This window comes from Cryptomeria japonica, chromosome 8 (assembly GCF_030272615.1).
Source record: "Cryptomeria japonica chromosome 8, Sugi_1.0, whole genome shotgun sequence".
In the NCBI taxonomy this organism is placed as follows: domain Eukaryota; kingdom Viridiplantae; phylum Streptophyta; class Pinopsida; order Cupressales; family Cupressaceae; genus Cryptomeria; species Cryptomeria japonica.
This window is the reverse complement of record NC_081412.1, coordinates 725,632,615-725,651,538: the sequence shown is the minus strand read 5'-3', so window position 1 is coordinate 725,651,538 and position 18,924 is coordinate 725,632,615. Positions and strand designations below refer to the sequence as shown.

Sequence of the window (18,924 nt, the reverse complement as noted above, 5' to 3'; positions counted from 1 at the left end):
TGCAATCTCCAATTTATATTGCGAATTCTTCAGGGCAGATGAAGAGCCCAAAACAGGGGAGGCAAAAAGCTGAATGTGGCTGGTGGACTTCAAGCTTCCCAGCATTATAATAAACTTGTTGAGCTTTTAGCATTATTGATTCATAACTTAAGAAATTCAAGAAAAGTATAGTGAAATCTATTTGTGAGTATAATAAGGATAGACTTTTAAGTTCTAAACTGTTACTGTTCTGCAGCAGGATGATGTAAACAGATTGCAACTATCGAACTGACGTGATTATAGATGCAGAAAGACGATGTACGGAGAAGAATTATATGGGAATGTAGCCCGAAAGATCACAACCATCAAGCGGGGATAGCTCAGTTGGGAGAGCGTCAGACTGAAGATCTGAAGGTCGCGTGTTCGATCCACGCTCACCGCATTTATGTTAAAATTTTAAACTACTGCATAGAAAAATGTTTCCCTTGATTGTTTTAATTATTCTCATATATTATTTAAAGCCAAAAATATTGTTTCTTTAATTTTTAATTTTTTAATTATTTTTCATAGATTATTCAAAGACAATGATACTAAAATATTGAATAAAATCAATAGGATCAACCTCAAACGTCGTAAGAAAGGGTTCAGATCGAAGGGTAAATGATGTGAAATTGATAATGACTGACATGCATAGACAATTTTAAATTAGATATGTAGACATAAAGTATAGATCTGGAAATGCTAAATACATAGGAACCTATGCCTAAAATCTGGGCTAAAAAATGCAGGGCAATGATGGTAGCTGACATCATCCCAAAAGTGCCAAATGCAAACTAGAAATATTTTTGGGATTAGGATGTTGCTTTAACTATTTCCCTGAAATTTCATTAGAAACATGTTGGACACTTTTGGTAGTCGACCTTTTCCCTACTTTTTAGCCTCTACAAAATCTAGTTCTACACGTATCTATCTAATCTTTTCAAATCTATATTTGATGTCTCCAGATTTTGTCACTTTCACATAGTAGAGGGAAAAATGTTGTTGGGTTGATAGGGGTTTTCTTAGGTCAGCCCCCGATTTTAGAATTAGCCCTATGTTGAATTGAAATTGAAATGGAAAGCATGCCTTGAAATTGCAAACACTAGATCTAGAATTGGAATGTTATACCTTTATGAATATTATTTGTCTTGAATTCTTCATGGAAAGGTTTATGTTGTCATGTAGGAATGCATTATGTCTTCATAAGAACTTGATCATGGATGCCATCTTGAATGCTTGAAATCTCCTTCGCTACCTTGATGATGTTTGACTGTGCTCACTTGAATTTGAATTGATAGGAATTAAATTCAAAATTGAGAGATATGATGAATGTATTTCATGGAGAGATGTTTCAAATGAGGGGATAAGGCTCTCTTTTATACCTTGCCTCATCAAACATGTTTGAAATTACAAATAAGGCTGACACGGGAAATAAGTTCCTACCCAAAATTTTTTACCATTAGAGGGCCCAAAATGGGCCCTTTTGGTTTGGACAAGGGTTAAGTGCTCTAGTCCAAGAGGACAAGGGTGGTTAGATGCACTAGTTTACTCCATCAAGGCTGAATCAATGACCAGAGAGCAGGGTAGAAGATAAAGGTTGCAAATTTGGAGTTTGTGTGAGCAGAATCAGGCAAAATTAGAGGATAGAAGGCCAAAACACTAAAGTGAGGCCTAAATGAGTATGAAATTGTATAAGCATACAATTTTTGATGCTACATGTTAAAAATCAAGAGGCAACACAACCATCATCCTATACACCATTACATATGGTGTTTAGAATTCTTACATAGTCTTCTGAGTTATCATGTAGGTCCATATGACTTCAATAAGTCTAGCTACCTATTCCTTTTGTTATAGAAATATTGTCTCAATTAAGATGGCTTCAATGCCTTTGTTCGTAACCTCAACCTAGCCATTAAATTGGGGATGATAAGGAGTAGGCTTATTATGCCTAATGTTGTATTCATTTACTAATTCCTAGATCATTATTGATGTGAACAAAGGTCTTTGATCAGTAAGAAACTCTCTAGGTACTCCATATCTAGTAAAAATCTATTTATTCAAGAATTCAACCTTATTATCTCTTACATGCTCCATGGCATGAACTTCTACCCACTTGATAAGGTAATTAATGTATAACAACTCCTTATTGTGTGAAGGAGGATATATAGGCCCTATAAAATTGAGACCCCATTTATCAAAAGGTGAGAGAACCAATTGTGGTTGCAGGAGCATTTCATTACTACAGGTTGGACGAACTATCCTTTGGCATCTATCACATTGCCTAGCATACTTGACTCCATCCATATGTAAAGTAATCCACTAATAACATGCTTTTAGTATTTTTAAAGTAGTTCTTTTGGAAGCAAACTATCCTCTATAAGGTTCATCATAACATGCATGTAAAATATCATAAACTTTGTCTTCCCTCACTCATCAATTTAAGACATTTTTAGGTGCACACACATAAAAGATAACTAGATATTCGTGAAAAAACAAAGCTTCTTTCAAACACATGACACTTCTCTCTTGGTGAGAAGTGAGTGTTAAGATAAAGGTGTCTCAACCTTGCAAATACATAAGGTTACTATTTTTAGTAAACTTTTTGTTTGAGAGTAGTTGGACCAAAATTATTCCTAAATCTTTAGATTGAATAAATTTAAGCATGTTGGTAAGTTTTTGTGTCAAGATCATATCTAGTTTTAAAGATATTAATTTTTTTTATTTTTGACAGTGTCATACAAAAGCTTCAAAGTTGATTTTGAAGGCCTTAGAGGCTCAAGTTGGGCCCAAAAGTATTCATAAGAAATGGGAATGTAAAAATAGAGTGCTTCATGGGCTTTCTAAAACTTCAAACAGTTCATCAATCGGATAACCAGTTCAAAAATTATGGCCTTTAAAAGTTGGGCCTCCCAAAATGGGAATGTAAAAATGTGTTGGACACATGAATGAGTTGTAAAAGGGAGGTACACATGGTGATGTCTATTCTGACACATCTTATGGCATCTTGTATTGGAAATAATATGGGTGCCAATTTATTGGGTGGTTTTAGCCCATGGTTTCATAATATTGTTTAATGATTTCATGTAATGTATCCCCCATATATGAGGTGCATGAGATGGGGGTTGTGTGTAATAGTCCTTTAGCTATTGAGTTACCTCTAGATCTCTGGTTGGTGATACTCCTATGAGAAGCTTGCTCTGTAAGAATATTGTAATTCGTTATTGATTTTTGAATAATACATTGAGATGCTTTTAGAGTGTGGGTTTTTTCTCTTGAAAGGGTTTTTCCCTCATAAATTAGTGTGTTATGGTATGAAGGCTATTATCTTATTTATATTTAACTATTGTAAAGATCTAAAAGAAATACCCTTCTCTCAATGAGATTAGTGTAGGAAGTTGTTTCATGACCTTAACTTCCTTACGGTGAGGTGGTGTCTTGATTGAGACTAAATAATTAGAAATATATGCATACCATGGTACTTTCACTATTAGTGTAAACAAATGATCATAAAAAAAAGAGAGTAATCTATGATATTTTTAGGTGCGAGAGTAATCAACTTAGATAAGAATTTTGCTCAATATTTTATCTCCTAGTTTTATCCACTATTGTCATGTCAAATTCTTAGAGTAACAATAGCCATCTAACAAACTAAACACAAATGATGGGATTATTCATAAGCTATTTGATGGTTGCACGATCTATGTGCCCAAATACTAGATATCCTATTATATAATGCCCAAACTTATTGATGACATAGATTATAACTAGAATTTCCTTTTGAGTGATAGCATAAGTCATCTCTTTAGTAGAAGATTCTTACTAATATATTGTGTTGCATTCCACCAATCCTTTTTGGCCTAGACTGTTCCAATAGAAAAAACAGAAGCATCATTATGTATGTGGAATAGTAGATTCTATTTAGGTCCTCTTAGGGCTAGTGCCTTTATCAAATAATCTTTTAAGGGTTTGAAAGTTTTCTTGACATACATTTGTGCACTCAAATCTAAAATCTTTGGTTAGCAAAATAAATAGTGCAGCTACAATTTTGTTGAAATCCTTGATAAAGAATTTGTAATACATTTATGTCCTAGAAAAATCATAAGATCCTTTTATTTCATTGGAATTGGCAATTTTTTAACCACTTCAACTTTACTAGGATCTACCTAAAATGTTGTGAGACATAGTGCCCCAAGACATCTCCTTCATCCATCATTATATAGAACTTTTCATTGTTAAGAGACAAGTTGTGCTTCTAACATCGTTGCAATACTTTCTCTAAGTTGGTCAATGCTTCCTCATAAATATTGTCATGTGTGGTAAAATCATTCATGTATATCTACATGCAATCATGTGAAAAAATAGAAAATATGCTTATGACGACCTTCTAAAATGTAGTAGGGGCATGGTAGAGCCTAAACGAGAGGACTACATAAGCATGGGTGCCCCATGAACAAGTACATGTTTTTTTATCTTGGTCTTTTCACATAATCATCATCCAGTTGTAACCACTAAATCCATCTAAGTAGGAAAAGTACTTCTCACCTACTAAGGAATCTAGCACTTGGTCTATGAAGGGCAAGGGAAAGTGATATTTCCTTGTTGCTAAATTCAATTATCTTTAATACATAGAGACTCACTATTAACCTCCTTTCTTTGGGACTACGACCAAAGGTGAAACCCATTCACTATTTGATATAAGAGATGAAACCAACATCTAGGAGCTTTTGTAGCCCAGTCTTGACAATTTCTTGTACAATAGGGTTCATCCCCCATTGAGTTTGCTTGATTGGTTTGTAGTCATCCTAAATGTATATCCTATGGGTACACAAGTTAGGATTCAAACCTTTCATATAATGTTTCTCCCACTAAAGTTTAAATTTGTGGGTCTACAACATGGAGATCGACTTTTTATGTTGCTTCTTGTTTAGCTAACTATTTATTTTATGAAATTGGCCTATTGTTATCTCCACTTTATTGGTCAAGGCTATCATGGAGGTAGCATTTAATCGTGACACATTGGAGTTGCAATTAGGAGGCACAAACTTATGAAACAAGTACATAGTAAAAATATAATGTGTATATTATGTTGTAGGAAGTATTGTATGCAACATGAAAGATGAGATAGCTACAAAAGATATTTGTTATTTATCCCTTTCATAAAAAAATTATGATAATGTAAATAATTGTATCCTCATCATGCAACTAAAGAATGGGACTACTTTTTATTTTCATTAATGTTTAGAAGGAATTTAAATTATTCTCCTAGCTCAACCTTGATTGGTTTCTCAATCTTAATTAAAGGTGTGCAGGTGGATACAAGACTAGTGCCTTTTGTCACATTCCCATTAGAGATTATCATGTCTCTTGATCAATGACCTGTAAAAGCAGATCTATAATTTCCAATCATGGATGACCCAAAATAAGTGGGTATCTATCTAAGTTGGCCTTAAACTAAAGAACCATGAAATCTACAGGGTAATCCCAAGAGTCTTATTTAATGAATAACTCTTTAATAACCCCTTAAGGTCTAATAATAGAACTATCTACAAATTAGATTACTGTGAGGGTAGACTACAAATAAGATAATTCAAGATTCTACATAATCTTTATAGTCATGACATTAATGGTTACTCATAGGTTAATTAAAGTATTGCATATCATGGTGTCATTAATAGTCACATCCACAATTGAGCTTCTTGGGTATGTATATTATGCTAAAACCACCATTGCTAGCATGATATCTGCCAATTGTCCCATAACATGGACAATCCACAATTTTTTTTCTTTTTACGCCTAGTTTCTCTAAATACAATTCCCTAATTGTTTTGATGTGGATAAGAACATCTTTGATAGCTTAAAATAAGAAAATTTCACATAGACATTCTTTAATTAATCTATAAAGTCAAATTTATGTCCAAGTTCATACTTCTTAATACCTTATCGTTTTAAGAATGGGTGCTAGTGTTTTTTTCTTGTTTAGGGTATTGTTTTGGATTGTTTGGCTTCAAGTTAGCAGTACTTGCAAGTTCCTCAAAGGAAAATTCCATTAGTAATGGTTATATGGAAGTGGGTAAGACTTTACTTGGGTGAAATTGCATGATACTTATCTCAATGACATAGGTAGGGTACTGAAAAATACCATTGACATATGCATGTTGAACAGGTTTGTTGTTAGGACTAGATGCTAGATGGACTAGTAATTGAGTGGCTCTTGGGTGGACGTGGGAGCTTCACTTAGTGAACCTGGGTTATATCATGTGCGTTCATGGCAAACTAAAGATTCCCTCTATTTTCAAAAAATATTTCCCTAGAATCCTTTTTTTCCAACCCCTCCCAATACACAACTTGAATTAAAAGCTCCCCTAATTTCACCACATATTGTATTTTTCATAGCCCGAATTAAAAACCTCCCTATTTTCACCAATTGGCAATATTGTACCCTCATTTTTGGGATATTAAACCCCCCAATATGAACACACATGATATGATATTGCCCAGCCAGTGGCACCCCCTTAGGAGAAGGATTCCTAAGATTTGGTAAATATCATATCGTGCATGTAATACCTATTGATACAGACATGTAACTAATATTAGGATTGAACCATGATTTTTTGTCCCACCATTGCTACTCCTTCCATGTAGGTTGAGGGGAGTTTTAGTGTTTATTTTCACCTTGTGGTTGGCATTGTTATTGTGTCCAAGCTCCTTGTGGGGATCTCATCTAGGGGTTCATAACTTGACCAGGTAAGTGGAGGTTGATTATATTGTGGATAATTATTTGCAAAGGAATTTGAAAAGGATAATGGATATTGGGGAGTACCTCGCCATTGATTCCATGGTTTTCAGTAGGTCAAGTTGAATAATTTTCCATCTTCATCCTTCAAAGCCTTGAAGTTTGTTCATTCATATTTGTTTGGGTAAGTGTAATCACTAAGCTCAATAATTAAATACAATTACCGTTTCATCAATGCTTCATGAAAAATTAGGCATCGAAGTAAATACTTATAAAAATTCAATTATTGATAATGGAAATAGAAAATTACACAAAATGATTGATATGTCCATTGTTTTCTATATATATATATATATATATATAAAGTTAACTACTCTAACCAACTTTAATCTAAACTTTCACTCATCCTATCAATCATGGAAAGGATTATTTGTTGGAAAGAAACAACTAAAGGATGAAAACATAGTCCTATTTAAAATTCTGCTCACATCATAAAAGAAAATTTGATGATGATGAAAAGTGCATGACAGAACAACATTAAAACAATAACTACAACAAAAGAGTTCTTAACATCATGGTCATCTACTCACAACAAGAGTAATATATTGTTGCTTGGATGAATAAATCAACACTCATGACTCATATCAATATAGGACTATATGTTCTACTCACCTGCAGGAGCAACATTGCTTTTGTGTTTTATTTGGCTACAGGCAGTTTGCATCATTGGATCCTTAACTCTTCTTGTTGCACAACATATGAGCCTTAACAAACATTCATCATCAAGATAAAGCATAACATTCCACCATTATTTTTCCAATAAACATGCATATATGTAAATATTCACCATTCCATTGATAAACATGTTATAGTGCTTAATAATGGTCATAAACCTAGAAGAGTATTATAAAGTTCATGTAAAAGTTCAATAGTCTTACAGAACTAAAAAGATAAACATGGTAATTAGAAACTTGTTTAAAAGATTCATCACATGGTAGATTAGTCATTTTCACAAAACACTTATCCATCATAATTGATCATAACATATCTTCACAAATTAGTAATAATCACATGCATATGCAAACATTTATCAGAATATCAATAATTAAGTTTAATATTTTAATTTTAACATGAAGTTAAGTAAATGTCATGGAAATGTTTAGAGATTGTAACAAATCATACAAAATAGACATAATATAAAGTGGCAAATTGAAGGCTCGTCACATGTGATTAATTAAATTAAACATAGTTATGTATGTTCAAGGGATTAGGTAAGTTAATTAGTTCATTTTAATTAAATAATTAGCTTTGAGGCAAAGAAAGAAGGGGGAATTAAATACAAGATTTACATTTATTCAATTATTTTTGTATAGGATTATAAAGTTGAATTTAATTACATTATGAAAAAATCTTATTCAATTGTACTATAAAGTTGAATTTAACTACATTATGAAAAAATCTTAATCAATTGAATCAAATTGTACCACCCTATATTTTTAGCCTGTTCCATTAACTTTACTCGCACAAATCATATCAATAGATTCTTTTGCATAGTGAGAACTCAAAGTCAACTAGCCTACAAGGCCTTTAGAAAACTATAGAAATGGTGATAATGACCATGAATGATTTGATTGCACTCTTAAAATAGATTTTTTTGCCAAACATTAAGATTTGATTTCAATTTTATTTTGAAACATTAAATTTGGTTGCATGATTAATTTTTTTATAGAATTCTTTGATCTCAATCGCATTAACTAATAATTATTATAATATATTCTTCCACTCATATTCAAATTTAATTAATTATGCTCAATGAACTAATCAATCAAATAGTAGCCTACCATATAAATAGTATCCTCAATTATATATCTATAATCAAATAATCCACATAATCAAAAGTCATTATAATATAAACTATAAAGAACTATTTACATTCGACATTACAAAAAAAATTCTCTATAAAACACATTGCCTTCTAGTGGAAGGCTTTGTTTTGAAGGAAAAAATGATTTTAGTAAATTTCCAAGAGAAAAATCTTAAATCATTTAAGAAACGACAAAATACATTATCTAGCGTGAATTTTAGTACATTGCAAGCTTGAATCAAAAGCTCTTCAAATGGTGCTAAGATAAAACATGGGTTCATTGAAGGAGATCTCATTTAGTGTGAGGAAAGAATCATCCAAGAAATGTCCATTAATTAGTTGGTTAGTTGAGAGAGAAAATAAATCCCTTTAGAAAGATCTTATGCAATTTTGTGAACTAAGATACAACCAAAGACCTTTATAGGTAGAAGATGAAATTAAGGGACCAGAAGATAGTAGATCATAGTGGATCAAAATAGTCCAAAGATATGAAAAAAAAATTGGTACTTGTGGAGACACAAGCAAACATATTAACAAGTAGGGTTTAAACAATAAAGAAAATTTATCCAAACCATAGTGTTTTAACTATGGCCAAGGCGAAAATTCTTCGATGTAGTTATGTGTTTTCTCAAAATAAAGTTTAAGAATTAAAATACATTTTTAAGAAGACATTTCATATTTCATGAGTTTTTTTTATATAAAGGACATTGTTAAGAATTTTACGACTTTTGATAAACTTACTTTACTCTAAGCTTACATTTGTTGGAAGAACATAGTAAATACAAAGAGTGAGAGAAATGGAGAAAATATTGTAAGAAACATTTAATAAGGTGATTAAAGGGCCTCCAATTAGAGCTGAGAGCTTATTATCCTCAACATCAAGGATGCAATAAATGCTTTCTACAGACTTGATATAATGTGCTTCTTTGTAACCATAACAATAAATTACCAAGTAGTCTTGAAGGATTCACAAAGGAAGCCATGAAGGCTAGAGAATTTATCATTGACCACCTCCATAAGCGACAAGTGAAGCTCCTTAAGAGTGAACGACATGGTCAAGATAACAAGAAATAACATCATGGAATTCATGTAAGTATGAGACTACTCCTTGAAATCCTAGATTGCTCTTGAAACATAAGTTTATTATGGACCCAAAAATCATTGAAAATTCAAGGAAGCTCAATGACTTGTTTGTGAGATGAGTTGATAGCTTTAATATTCTCCTCAACAAGTTTTATGTTTAGAGCTTTAAAAAACACTCTAGAAGCATTGTTACCAAACTTAGACAATGTAGATAAGCTTGAATATGAGCACCATTGGCATAATGACTATCAATGATCTTGAGCTATTACTTGATCCACGCAAGAAATGACTAAAGCTTGGTACCAAAGTGGTTGAACTCAAGCTAAGAGGAGATCCCCTAAGATTATTTAGCAATCATGTTGTCAGCCCATTTACAAGTTTTTGCCATTTGTTTCTCATAGCTTCTTAGAAAGGTTGTGATGTGAGTCATTGTTTCCATCATCGAATGTAGCTAGTAGATAAAAGCAAACATGACACAAGGTTCCAACCCATGTAATAAGTTGGAGGCTAAACCCATGAGACAAAAGGAACTTGTCCATAAAAAAAACTAATTGTTGAGGATTTGTTATGGCCCACCATCCCAAAGTGGCTAGGGGAAGAGCACCAGTAGCCATTATAGTTCCAATAAACATTCACTCCTTGTCAAGCCAACCTCCCAATTAATGACTTCAATGAAACCCAAAAAATAATAACTAAAAGCCCATTAATAAATTTCAAATGTACCAATAGCTGCCCATTTTTTAGCATTTTGGACTATAATTGGCCCATTTGTGCACGACTACTGGGGCACTTATGCATAAGTATTGGCAATTTTAAGTGCACGATTATTGGGGCATCTTTAAGTAGGTATCAAACAACACTTTAAAATTTATACTTTTTGACCCTTGCACACATAATAGATCCCATAGGGTGTACCGTTACTACCAGAAGCATAATAATATTTATAAGTAGTTAAGTCGCATACAAAGACAACAACAAAAATCGCTGAAATCTGATGTATCGTTTAAGATCTGTAGATGTACAAATTATCTATAACAACGACTGATACGCTTACCCTAGACAATAATGATATCCAAAAGAAACATTTCGAGACAAACTTTCACTAAGTCACCCACTAGAAGTGGAAAAAGTAGAACACATGTTGCTCTAATATAATGACATTATTCAGACACTTTAAGGACTTGATTGAGACTTGCGTAGAAATTAGAGCATGTGACTGAAAGCTCTAACAAAAATTTGGTGCGACCGGTACCTTTCAGTCGGCATCTAACAAAAATTTGCAGGCCGCCATTGAAAGTTGTCCTGCTGTTTTGTGCACATGAAAAAAGTTTGCATGTAACATTTGAGGCTGAAGATTTTGTCGGAGTTCTTTTACGCAAATTTGTGAGGCAGACTACGAAACCAACTCGAGGGTTGAATGACTACTAAAGAAATTTCAACATTTGAAATTTGAACTTGGATGGAAAAAGTTGTCTGGGATGGCATAACATGATGACTGGTCCTGGAGTCAATAAGGGTTTTCTCTTTCAACAATGGTTCAACCCCAGTCCAGTCCTTAGTGGGTAGTACAGAAGTTTGGAAGGTCGGTTAAGTAGTAATTAATTATCTTATGTTCAAGAGATTGGCTATTATAATTAGTGTTAAGTAGGTTAACACGAATCATTTTTAGGAAAAGTAAATTGAATTCACTTGAATTTCTATCGATTCTTTCTAATCAATGATGTCATCCACTTAGATATGGACTTGTCTATGATAATTGGTAAAAAAAAAAGAATGTAGTTTATAATATATGAAATTATCTAATACCTAGATAATATGCTTAAAGAAAGTCGAGGTGAATGTATAAATGTAGAAGCTAACTCAAATCGGGACTTTATGTAGGGCTTGTCTAGAACCTTACAGTAACAAGTCCAACAAGATAAAATTAAAAGGATGTTGTGCATGAACAACTAGAATAGTTCACAAGTGCAGTAACCTACTATGACTCTTTGTAGCCAAAACTGAAATCCTTTATTGTAGTTTCAAATGCACATTATTGATGCCATGGTGCTCCCAAACATATTTAACACATGTAGTCAGGGATTTTCCTCGAGGGATGTGACCAACATAGTAAGAATCTAGACTTTGATTCCTATACCACTAGCAAACAAAATCACCAACATAAATAGGCATCAAAGCAACCCAAATGGTAGAGAAAAGTGGATTGTTTTTGCGCACATATAAATGAGTCTTAACAATAGGTGTTAGGACACTCAATTTAACAAGTTTTGGAGCCAACAAGGTATTTCTCCTCTAACAATGGTCTAATCCTCATCCTTAGTGGACAATGTAGGAGTTTGAAAGTTTGGCTTAAGTTTTGGTCATGGCATAAGATGATAATCTCTTATCTCGAGATCAAGAGCTTGGCCCTTGAAATTGATGTTTAATAGGTTAACATGAATCGCCTTCTAGGAAAAGCAAAGGGAGCTCACTTGGATATCCAATTGGTTTTTTCAAGTTAATGGTGATATCCACTTTCTTATAGTGATGGGCAAAAAATATTTCTAGTTTATGACACATAAAATTATCTAGTGGCTAGATGACTTGTTTAAGGAAAGCTTGGGTGAATAAGCAAATCTAGAAGCCCAACTTACATGTGGAATTTAAATGAGGCTTGCTCTAAAACCTAGAGTCATAAGTCTCGCAAGATAAAATCCAAAGAATGTTGTGCATGAAACCTAAAACTAGAATAGTTCAAGAGTGCATCAACATACAATGAGTCTTCGTACCAACTAAATCCATTAATATAGGTTCAAATGCATAAAAGTTTGATTACATAAGGTTCCTAGACAAGTTAAACCCATGCAGTAAGGGATATGACCAATCTAGTAAGCATACGAACTACAATTTCTATAACATTGACAAACAAAATAAACAATATCTACATTTCAAATAAGATGCATTAGGTTTATAATGGTCAAAAAACCTTTTTGTTAATTTTGGAGACAAATTTCCTTGTGACAATGCCATGCTCTCCAATGTTGTCCACTGTTCACAATCAACATTGTAAAAACTAAAGAAAAGTCATATTTAAAATATTAACTCTATGAATTAATGATAAATCTATTTAAAAAACCTTCAAATATCTTATTAATACAATGATATAAAAGAGCCAACCTTAAAATCCAAAAGCCATACAAAATCCAAATCTTAAAATACACCAACTTAATCAAAATAGTACATAATATATATATATATATATATATATATATATATATATATATATATATATATATATTATTTTTTAAAATATAAATGACAATATCTTTTGGTTTAGATTTCTATCCATCCAAACACCAATAACACAACATGTTTGTGCCTTTACATAATACAAATTTAGGGTCTACAACATCAATTTCAAAGTGCAAGCAATGCCATACTTTATGAGGACCCGCATATCACTATGAAAAGAAAAGCTTCGTATAATAATTCAAAGAAACTTCTACATAGCAATGTAATTAAGGGACATCACAAAACCAAAACTTCCCCTCACCTACTTTTACTTGGGTTCAAGTTTGAAGGGACGTGACAAGGTACCAACCACCCTTATTTTTTCCTTAATGAAAACTACATTATGAAGAATAATGCACCCATGCAATCAACAAGAGTATCTTATGTTGAACTCCACCTATTTTCAAATTTCATGGAAAATGAACATGATAGATCCAACCAGCCTTTGACTTCATAGAAAAGGGAAGAAAATGACATCTTCCACTAAAGTTGGTGAAATATTCACCTTGAAACACCAAACCCTAATTTGGTGATGCTGGCTCAACAACCACACCAATCTCTTCGCTCTCATTCAAAGAGCTCTTGGATTGGAGATGCTCTGTGCAATGGACCATCAATCATGGGTCCATGTTAGGAATCATTGGTTAACTCACTTGACTGTTTGGATTGTTTGCAATTAAAATCATCTATACATATTTGGAGTTAACAATTATGGGCATTGTTAATGTATTTTAATCCATTAAAGAATGTTAGGAATCTTATGAATTTTTAAACATTTCAAGTAATAGATGCAACTAGGCCAGATTTCCTTTGTGGGCATTGATGCAACTACTGAATTATTGATCTCTTTCTATGCTTCTTTAAGCATTGGATCTTGGTCTAATCACCTATGAACTACATAAATTAAAGAGCAGACAGGCCTAGATGGCTTCACAGGCAAATGGGCCGTTCCAAATATGCTGCAGGAATGGCCTGTGCCCTCCACAATGGCCTGCCTGCCCACCCAGTGAGCCCTTTGCACGTCCAATTGATGTATCCCATTCATCAGACCCAAACTTTTCAATCCTAGTTATAGCCATATTAGGCATACTGGCCACTTCCTTTCTGCTAGTCAGCTACTATGCCATTGTGACCAAATGCTACATCAGATGGGACACACTGAGGCACCATCTGCATGGAAATCCTAGATCTTCTGACACCCCAAATCCTGACAGTACAGAACCATGGATTCCTAACAGCAATGGGCTTGAAGATTCTGTGATTCAATCAATACCCATATTTAGCTACAAAGAACAGGATGGAATTCTTGATTGTGCAATCTGCTTGAGTGAGTTTCAGGATGGTGAAACCCTTAGGCTGCTACCCAAATGCAGCCATGCATTCCATGTGCATTGCATTGATGTATGGCTGCAATCAAACTCAAACTGTCCAATGTGCAGGGCTAATATTGTGAGCACCGGACTTGTTGACAATACCCAAGCTACAAACAATGAGCTATCAGTAAGTTCGGATCTGCAAAATGATAGTTTCCATTCAGAAAGGGCTTGTGTATCTCCATTGCAAAATGGAAACCAAGTTAGCACAAGCATAGACATTGATTTAAATGAGCAGAAAAGCATTGAGATGGGAGAGATTGTATTTTCCAAGAGCCCAGTTATGTCCAAGCTGACCCATGTTTCCAGCTTAAATGACATCAGAAGAGGCGGTGATTGTTATTGGGTATGCAATATACAGAGAGCAGATGGCATGAGCACATCAGAACAGACAAAAATGTTTTGTGCAGAGTCAATGCCGGCTATCAGGAGATCATTCTCTATGGATTCATCATTCCAGAGACTATGGATTGATCTCAATACAACTGATTGTTCAAATAGCATGGAGAATGCCTCTTTATTCTTTAGAAATGATAGAAGCAGAAATTATATCCTTCCTATATGATAAGATCCTTGTTTTGTTTTGTTTTTGTTGCAATGGAAGCTTGCAGAAATGCCTGGACTGCTGATAGCCATGGGCCTCCTCACTGTGTTTTTAACTTGAAGAAATTTTCTGTGAGGATCAATTATAATTTCTTCTGTGATGTAAATTTGTTTTTCACACAGAGAATTATTTTCAGGTTTCTTCTTAGATTTCTTCTGTATTGGAAAGGAAGATCATGAGAGTTCCATGTCCATTCAGATTGTACAAATCCATTTCATGTTTGATCTCAATCTTCATATCCAATGTAACCGGAAATGCTCATTCTGTTTTAAGTGCACAATTTCTGTCAGATTTTGGATTTTAAGTGGATTGATTGCTGCATGTACGGTTGTATTTCCTGTTTAATTCTCAGGGGCAGGTTATGACAAATGTATATATATATATATATACCAAACAAAGTATGTGAGAAAAGCATTCTCCTGTCACATATCCTGCATCCAAATTCCAATCATAGTATCATTTAGAAAGAAAAAAGTAGGAGACACGGCAAAAACAACACTCCATGAGCTTTTTAGAGTACTACGGAGCAAAGTTAAACTACATTATTATTATTATATCCTATATAAATGGCATCCAACACACCTTGCAAAGCCTTCAAAATGACCAACATAAGCCTTGCAGAAACATTTTCTGAAAGGAAATTATTGTTGGAAGTTTGTACACTTAGAAAGTTACAAGCCCTGTCGTAGGATGTGGTGTGTGCTTCTGTAAATCCATTTGCTTTGTGGAGGTGTTTTTAATTAATTAAGCATGGAAAGGGCCCAGATCCATAACAAGTTAGCCATTAAGTCAAAAGGAATGAATCTTACAAGACATGAGATTTAGAAAAGGAAAAAGAGGAAATGAACTTTTGACTTGAGCTGTAGGAGACAAGGGTCCGATCCTAAACAACAGAGTAAGGAGAGAAAGAGAAGGACCTTTCCTCCTCCTATGAACTACCATCCAAGCAATACAATCATCCATCACCCCGTTACTAGGGGAAATAATAGGTGATCCCCCAACAAGGGGATCAACAACTGTAGGAGGGGCAGCTAGAATATGAGGCAATCATCGGTCTTTGGAGACAACAGTAGCTGTGAGGGAGCAATCAGTGCGACCAGAGACGGACTAGGGACAGAATAAATCTCAGAAGAAACATCAGGGCACTTTGTAGAGGTTGTGATATGTTTTCAATTACATTTATAATGATAGGAAGATAAAAGTTTGTTTTTTTAACCTTTTATCAAATGATTTGGGATTATCTGAAATTAATTCCACAATTTACCTATAAATTTGTATAGAGATTTTTTCTACAATTATAGCTACTAAATCTTCTATTGTGCTTTTATAGACAATAAGTAAAATAAGTGCTCACACACCACCATAGATAGTTGTTAAATACTCTAAAAATCTAATTCCAATTTGAAACCCTCCTCCTACTTCAGTTTCATAATGATCGACTGTATGGTGATCACAGTGAGCATAAAGTGCTCCCACATGCCTTTTGAAACAATCAAAACGCTAGATGACCCCATTACTTTACATTTTGATAATCAACATTTGAAAAGAAAGACTTTACTAAAAGTGAAATCATGGTTCCTGCAATCATGGACCATGATTTTTCTGAGCATAATACCAGACAATAGTGCTATAAAATCATTTTTAACATCATTTTGACACTTTAATTAACATTGTTATTTGCCTTGAATTTTCCCAAGATTATACTTCGTATTTTTTATTTTTTATTTTTTTATAGAGTATCAATGATATCAGACATCGAAAGGGGCTGAGGATAGTGAAATGCTATTATTCCCTATTCACAGTGTAATGTATTAAGAAAAGAGAGGAGTTGGGGATGTTAGTAGGTATATTAAATTATGTGTGCAAGAAAAACGTTTGTTATTTTTTTCTTTAAAACTCTTTCATCAGGGAATAATGTCTCTCGATTAAATATTCTATTGAAATTATTATTTTCTGTTCATTTGAACAATTTTTTTTTGTTATTCTAAATTTGAAACATTCTAATGTTCTTTGGTTTCTGTTTCTTTCACTCATATCCCTAGGGAGTGGAATGGTGTTGCCGATTGTCTCGCCAAATGGGCTTCTGTGCACATGCATAATTGGTATATTGTGGATAAGGGTCAATTACCCCTAGATTTGTCTCATCAGTTAGATCACTTAGTGGATCTTGACAGGGCTGTTTGAGGCCCTTGCTTTGTACTTGTTCTGTTTTGAATAAATTTTAACCCCTCCTTTATTTCAAATGGACAGCTTTACCATTCAGAGTGCGAGTCATTTTCATATATATAAAGATGGGCAGATTTACCATTCACAAGACAAATCATTCTCTTATATGTATAAATATGATAATGAACAGTTTTATCATTCAAAATGCGGAGATATATAATGATGAACAGTTTTATCAACTAGAGTACAAGTCATTTTAACATACATAAACAAATAACAATGGAAAAATGGTCATGTGGTCTTATCTATATTTATCTTTGGATTTATCTCATATATTAGAACAATTAGTTGTAGAGGATAGAAATGTGTAATTGATTGTTCTTTGTTGGACCATTCATCATTCTTGCTCTATAACTCTCTTTTGTGTTTAATAAATTTTTATCTCTTTTGAAAAAAAAAGTGCCTTTACAATTGAAAAAGACAAAGAAAAATACCTCTAACAAGATAGATATATTTGTAATTAAAAAGTTAAGATCTCTGCTTTGTTAAAAATCAAAAGGATCTCTGACAACATAAATTATGTATCTTATAACATCCTTTAATTTTTCCTCTTGTCCTATGAACAAATGCTTACATAAAAGGTGAAATTTGTTGAATGATACAAATCTTAATGATGGAGATTTTACTTTTGACAAATTAAATGAAGTCTGAGTTTAAGATTTTTTCATTAGTGTTTTCTTTCATCAAGTTTTATGATTGATTTAAAGAGTATTCAATGTTCAGTATTTAAAGACATTCAATGTATATTTATCATTCATGTTTAATCTATCTTAAAATAGTTCAATTTTCTAGTATTTTAAGAAACATTCCTTACAAATCTGTTGATTGGAGCAATAAAAAGATCTAATAGAAAAGTAAAATGCATTTGGAACATGTACATTAGCCGAAAAATTGTTCTCTTCACTCATTTTCATAACTATAAAGTTAGTATAATTAAGAGAGTTGACTTAGAAGAACACAACTCTTGTGATCTTGCTGTCTCCAAGGTACTTTCAAATATTACCAATTTTTGACAATTAACACAAAGCAAAGTCTTCGGCAAATTAGAATGGATAAGTGTGTAATATGTCAAACCAGATTCACAAGTCATAAGAGATATCCACCTTGTATTCCATTGTATGCATTTAATTAGTGTTTTGGAGTGCTTCTAGATGTAACTACATAGATATTTTTAGTATCAACATTTTAGATCATTGTAATCCACGTTATAAAGAGAATAGACTTATGATATATTACAAATTATTGTCATAAAAAAACATTGAAAAAATATCAAAAACCAAGAAATGAATTTAAATTAAAAAAACTATTAAATATTATTTATATTATTAAAAACTATATAAATAACATATCTTATATTACAATTATATAATTAACCTTAGATGGATCCACTTCTAAAGGTATCATTGTAGGTAGACAAACTAATATAAATTCCTCAATGTTTTTTGATCAACGACAGACTACCCAAAGTATCTATTTAACTAACAAACCAAATCTTTGGTTTCATATCATATACAAAATCTCTGCTTTCATGTCACGTTCTGAATCTCTAACCAGACATCTTATTTGTAACTGCTACTTATTTAAATATCAAAGGATATTTCATATAAAAGATGTGTGATCAACGTTTTCCCTTTTCTAATGGTTAAAGCTGGTATATTTCGTTTCCCTAGTCACTATAATACCACCATTGAATTTTTTTTAGCTTTTTTTATAATTTTGTTTTAGAAGATTTTTTTAAAATTTAATTAAT

The 18,924-nt window shown here is 32.9% G+C and overlaps 1 protein-coding gene and 1 non-coding gene across 2 annotated transcripts; both read left to right on the top strand.

Moving 5' to 3' along the window:
- The first annotated feature begins 348 nt into the window (after window positions 1-348).
- Window positions 349-421, top strand: TRNAF-GAA (transfer RNA phenylalanine (anticodon GAA)). The gene has a single exon. It is a non-coding gene; the product is annotated as a tRNA-Phe (tRNA).
- A 13,293-nt stretch (window positions 422-13,714) lies between these two features.
- Window positions 13,715-15,220, top strand: LOC131046747 (RING-H2 finger protein ATL1). Its single transcript, XM_057980536.2, has one exon. The coding sequence runs from the start codon at window positions 13,896-13,898 to the stop codon at window positions 14,907-14,909; it is 1,014 nt and encodes a 337-aa protein (XP_057836519.2). The 5' UTR covers window positions 13,715-13,895; the 3' UTR covers window positions 14,910-15,220.
- Window positions 15,221-18,924: the final 3,704 nt, after the last annotated feature.

What these genes read in the sequence shown, in the direction of transcription:
- LOC131046747 (XM_057980536.2), top strand. Translation starts at nt 13,896, where the DNA reads ATGGCTTCACAGGCAAATGGGCCGTTCCAAATATGCTGCAGGAATGGC.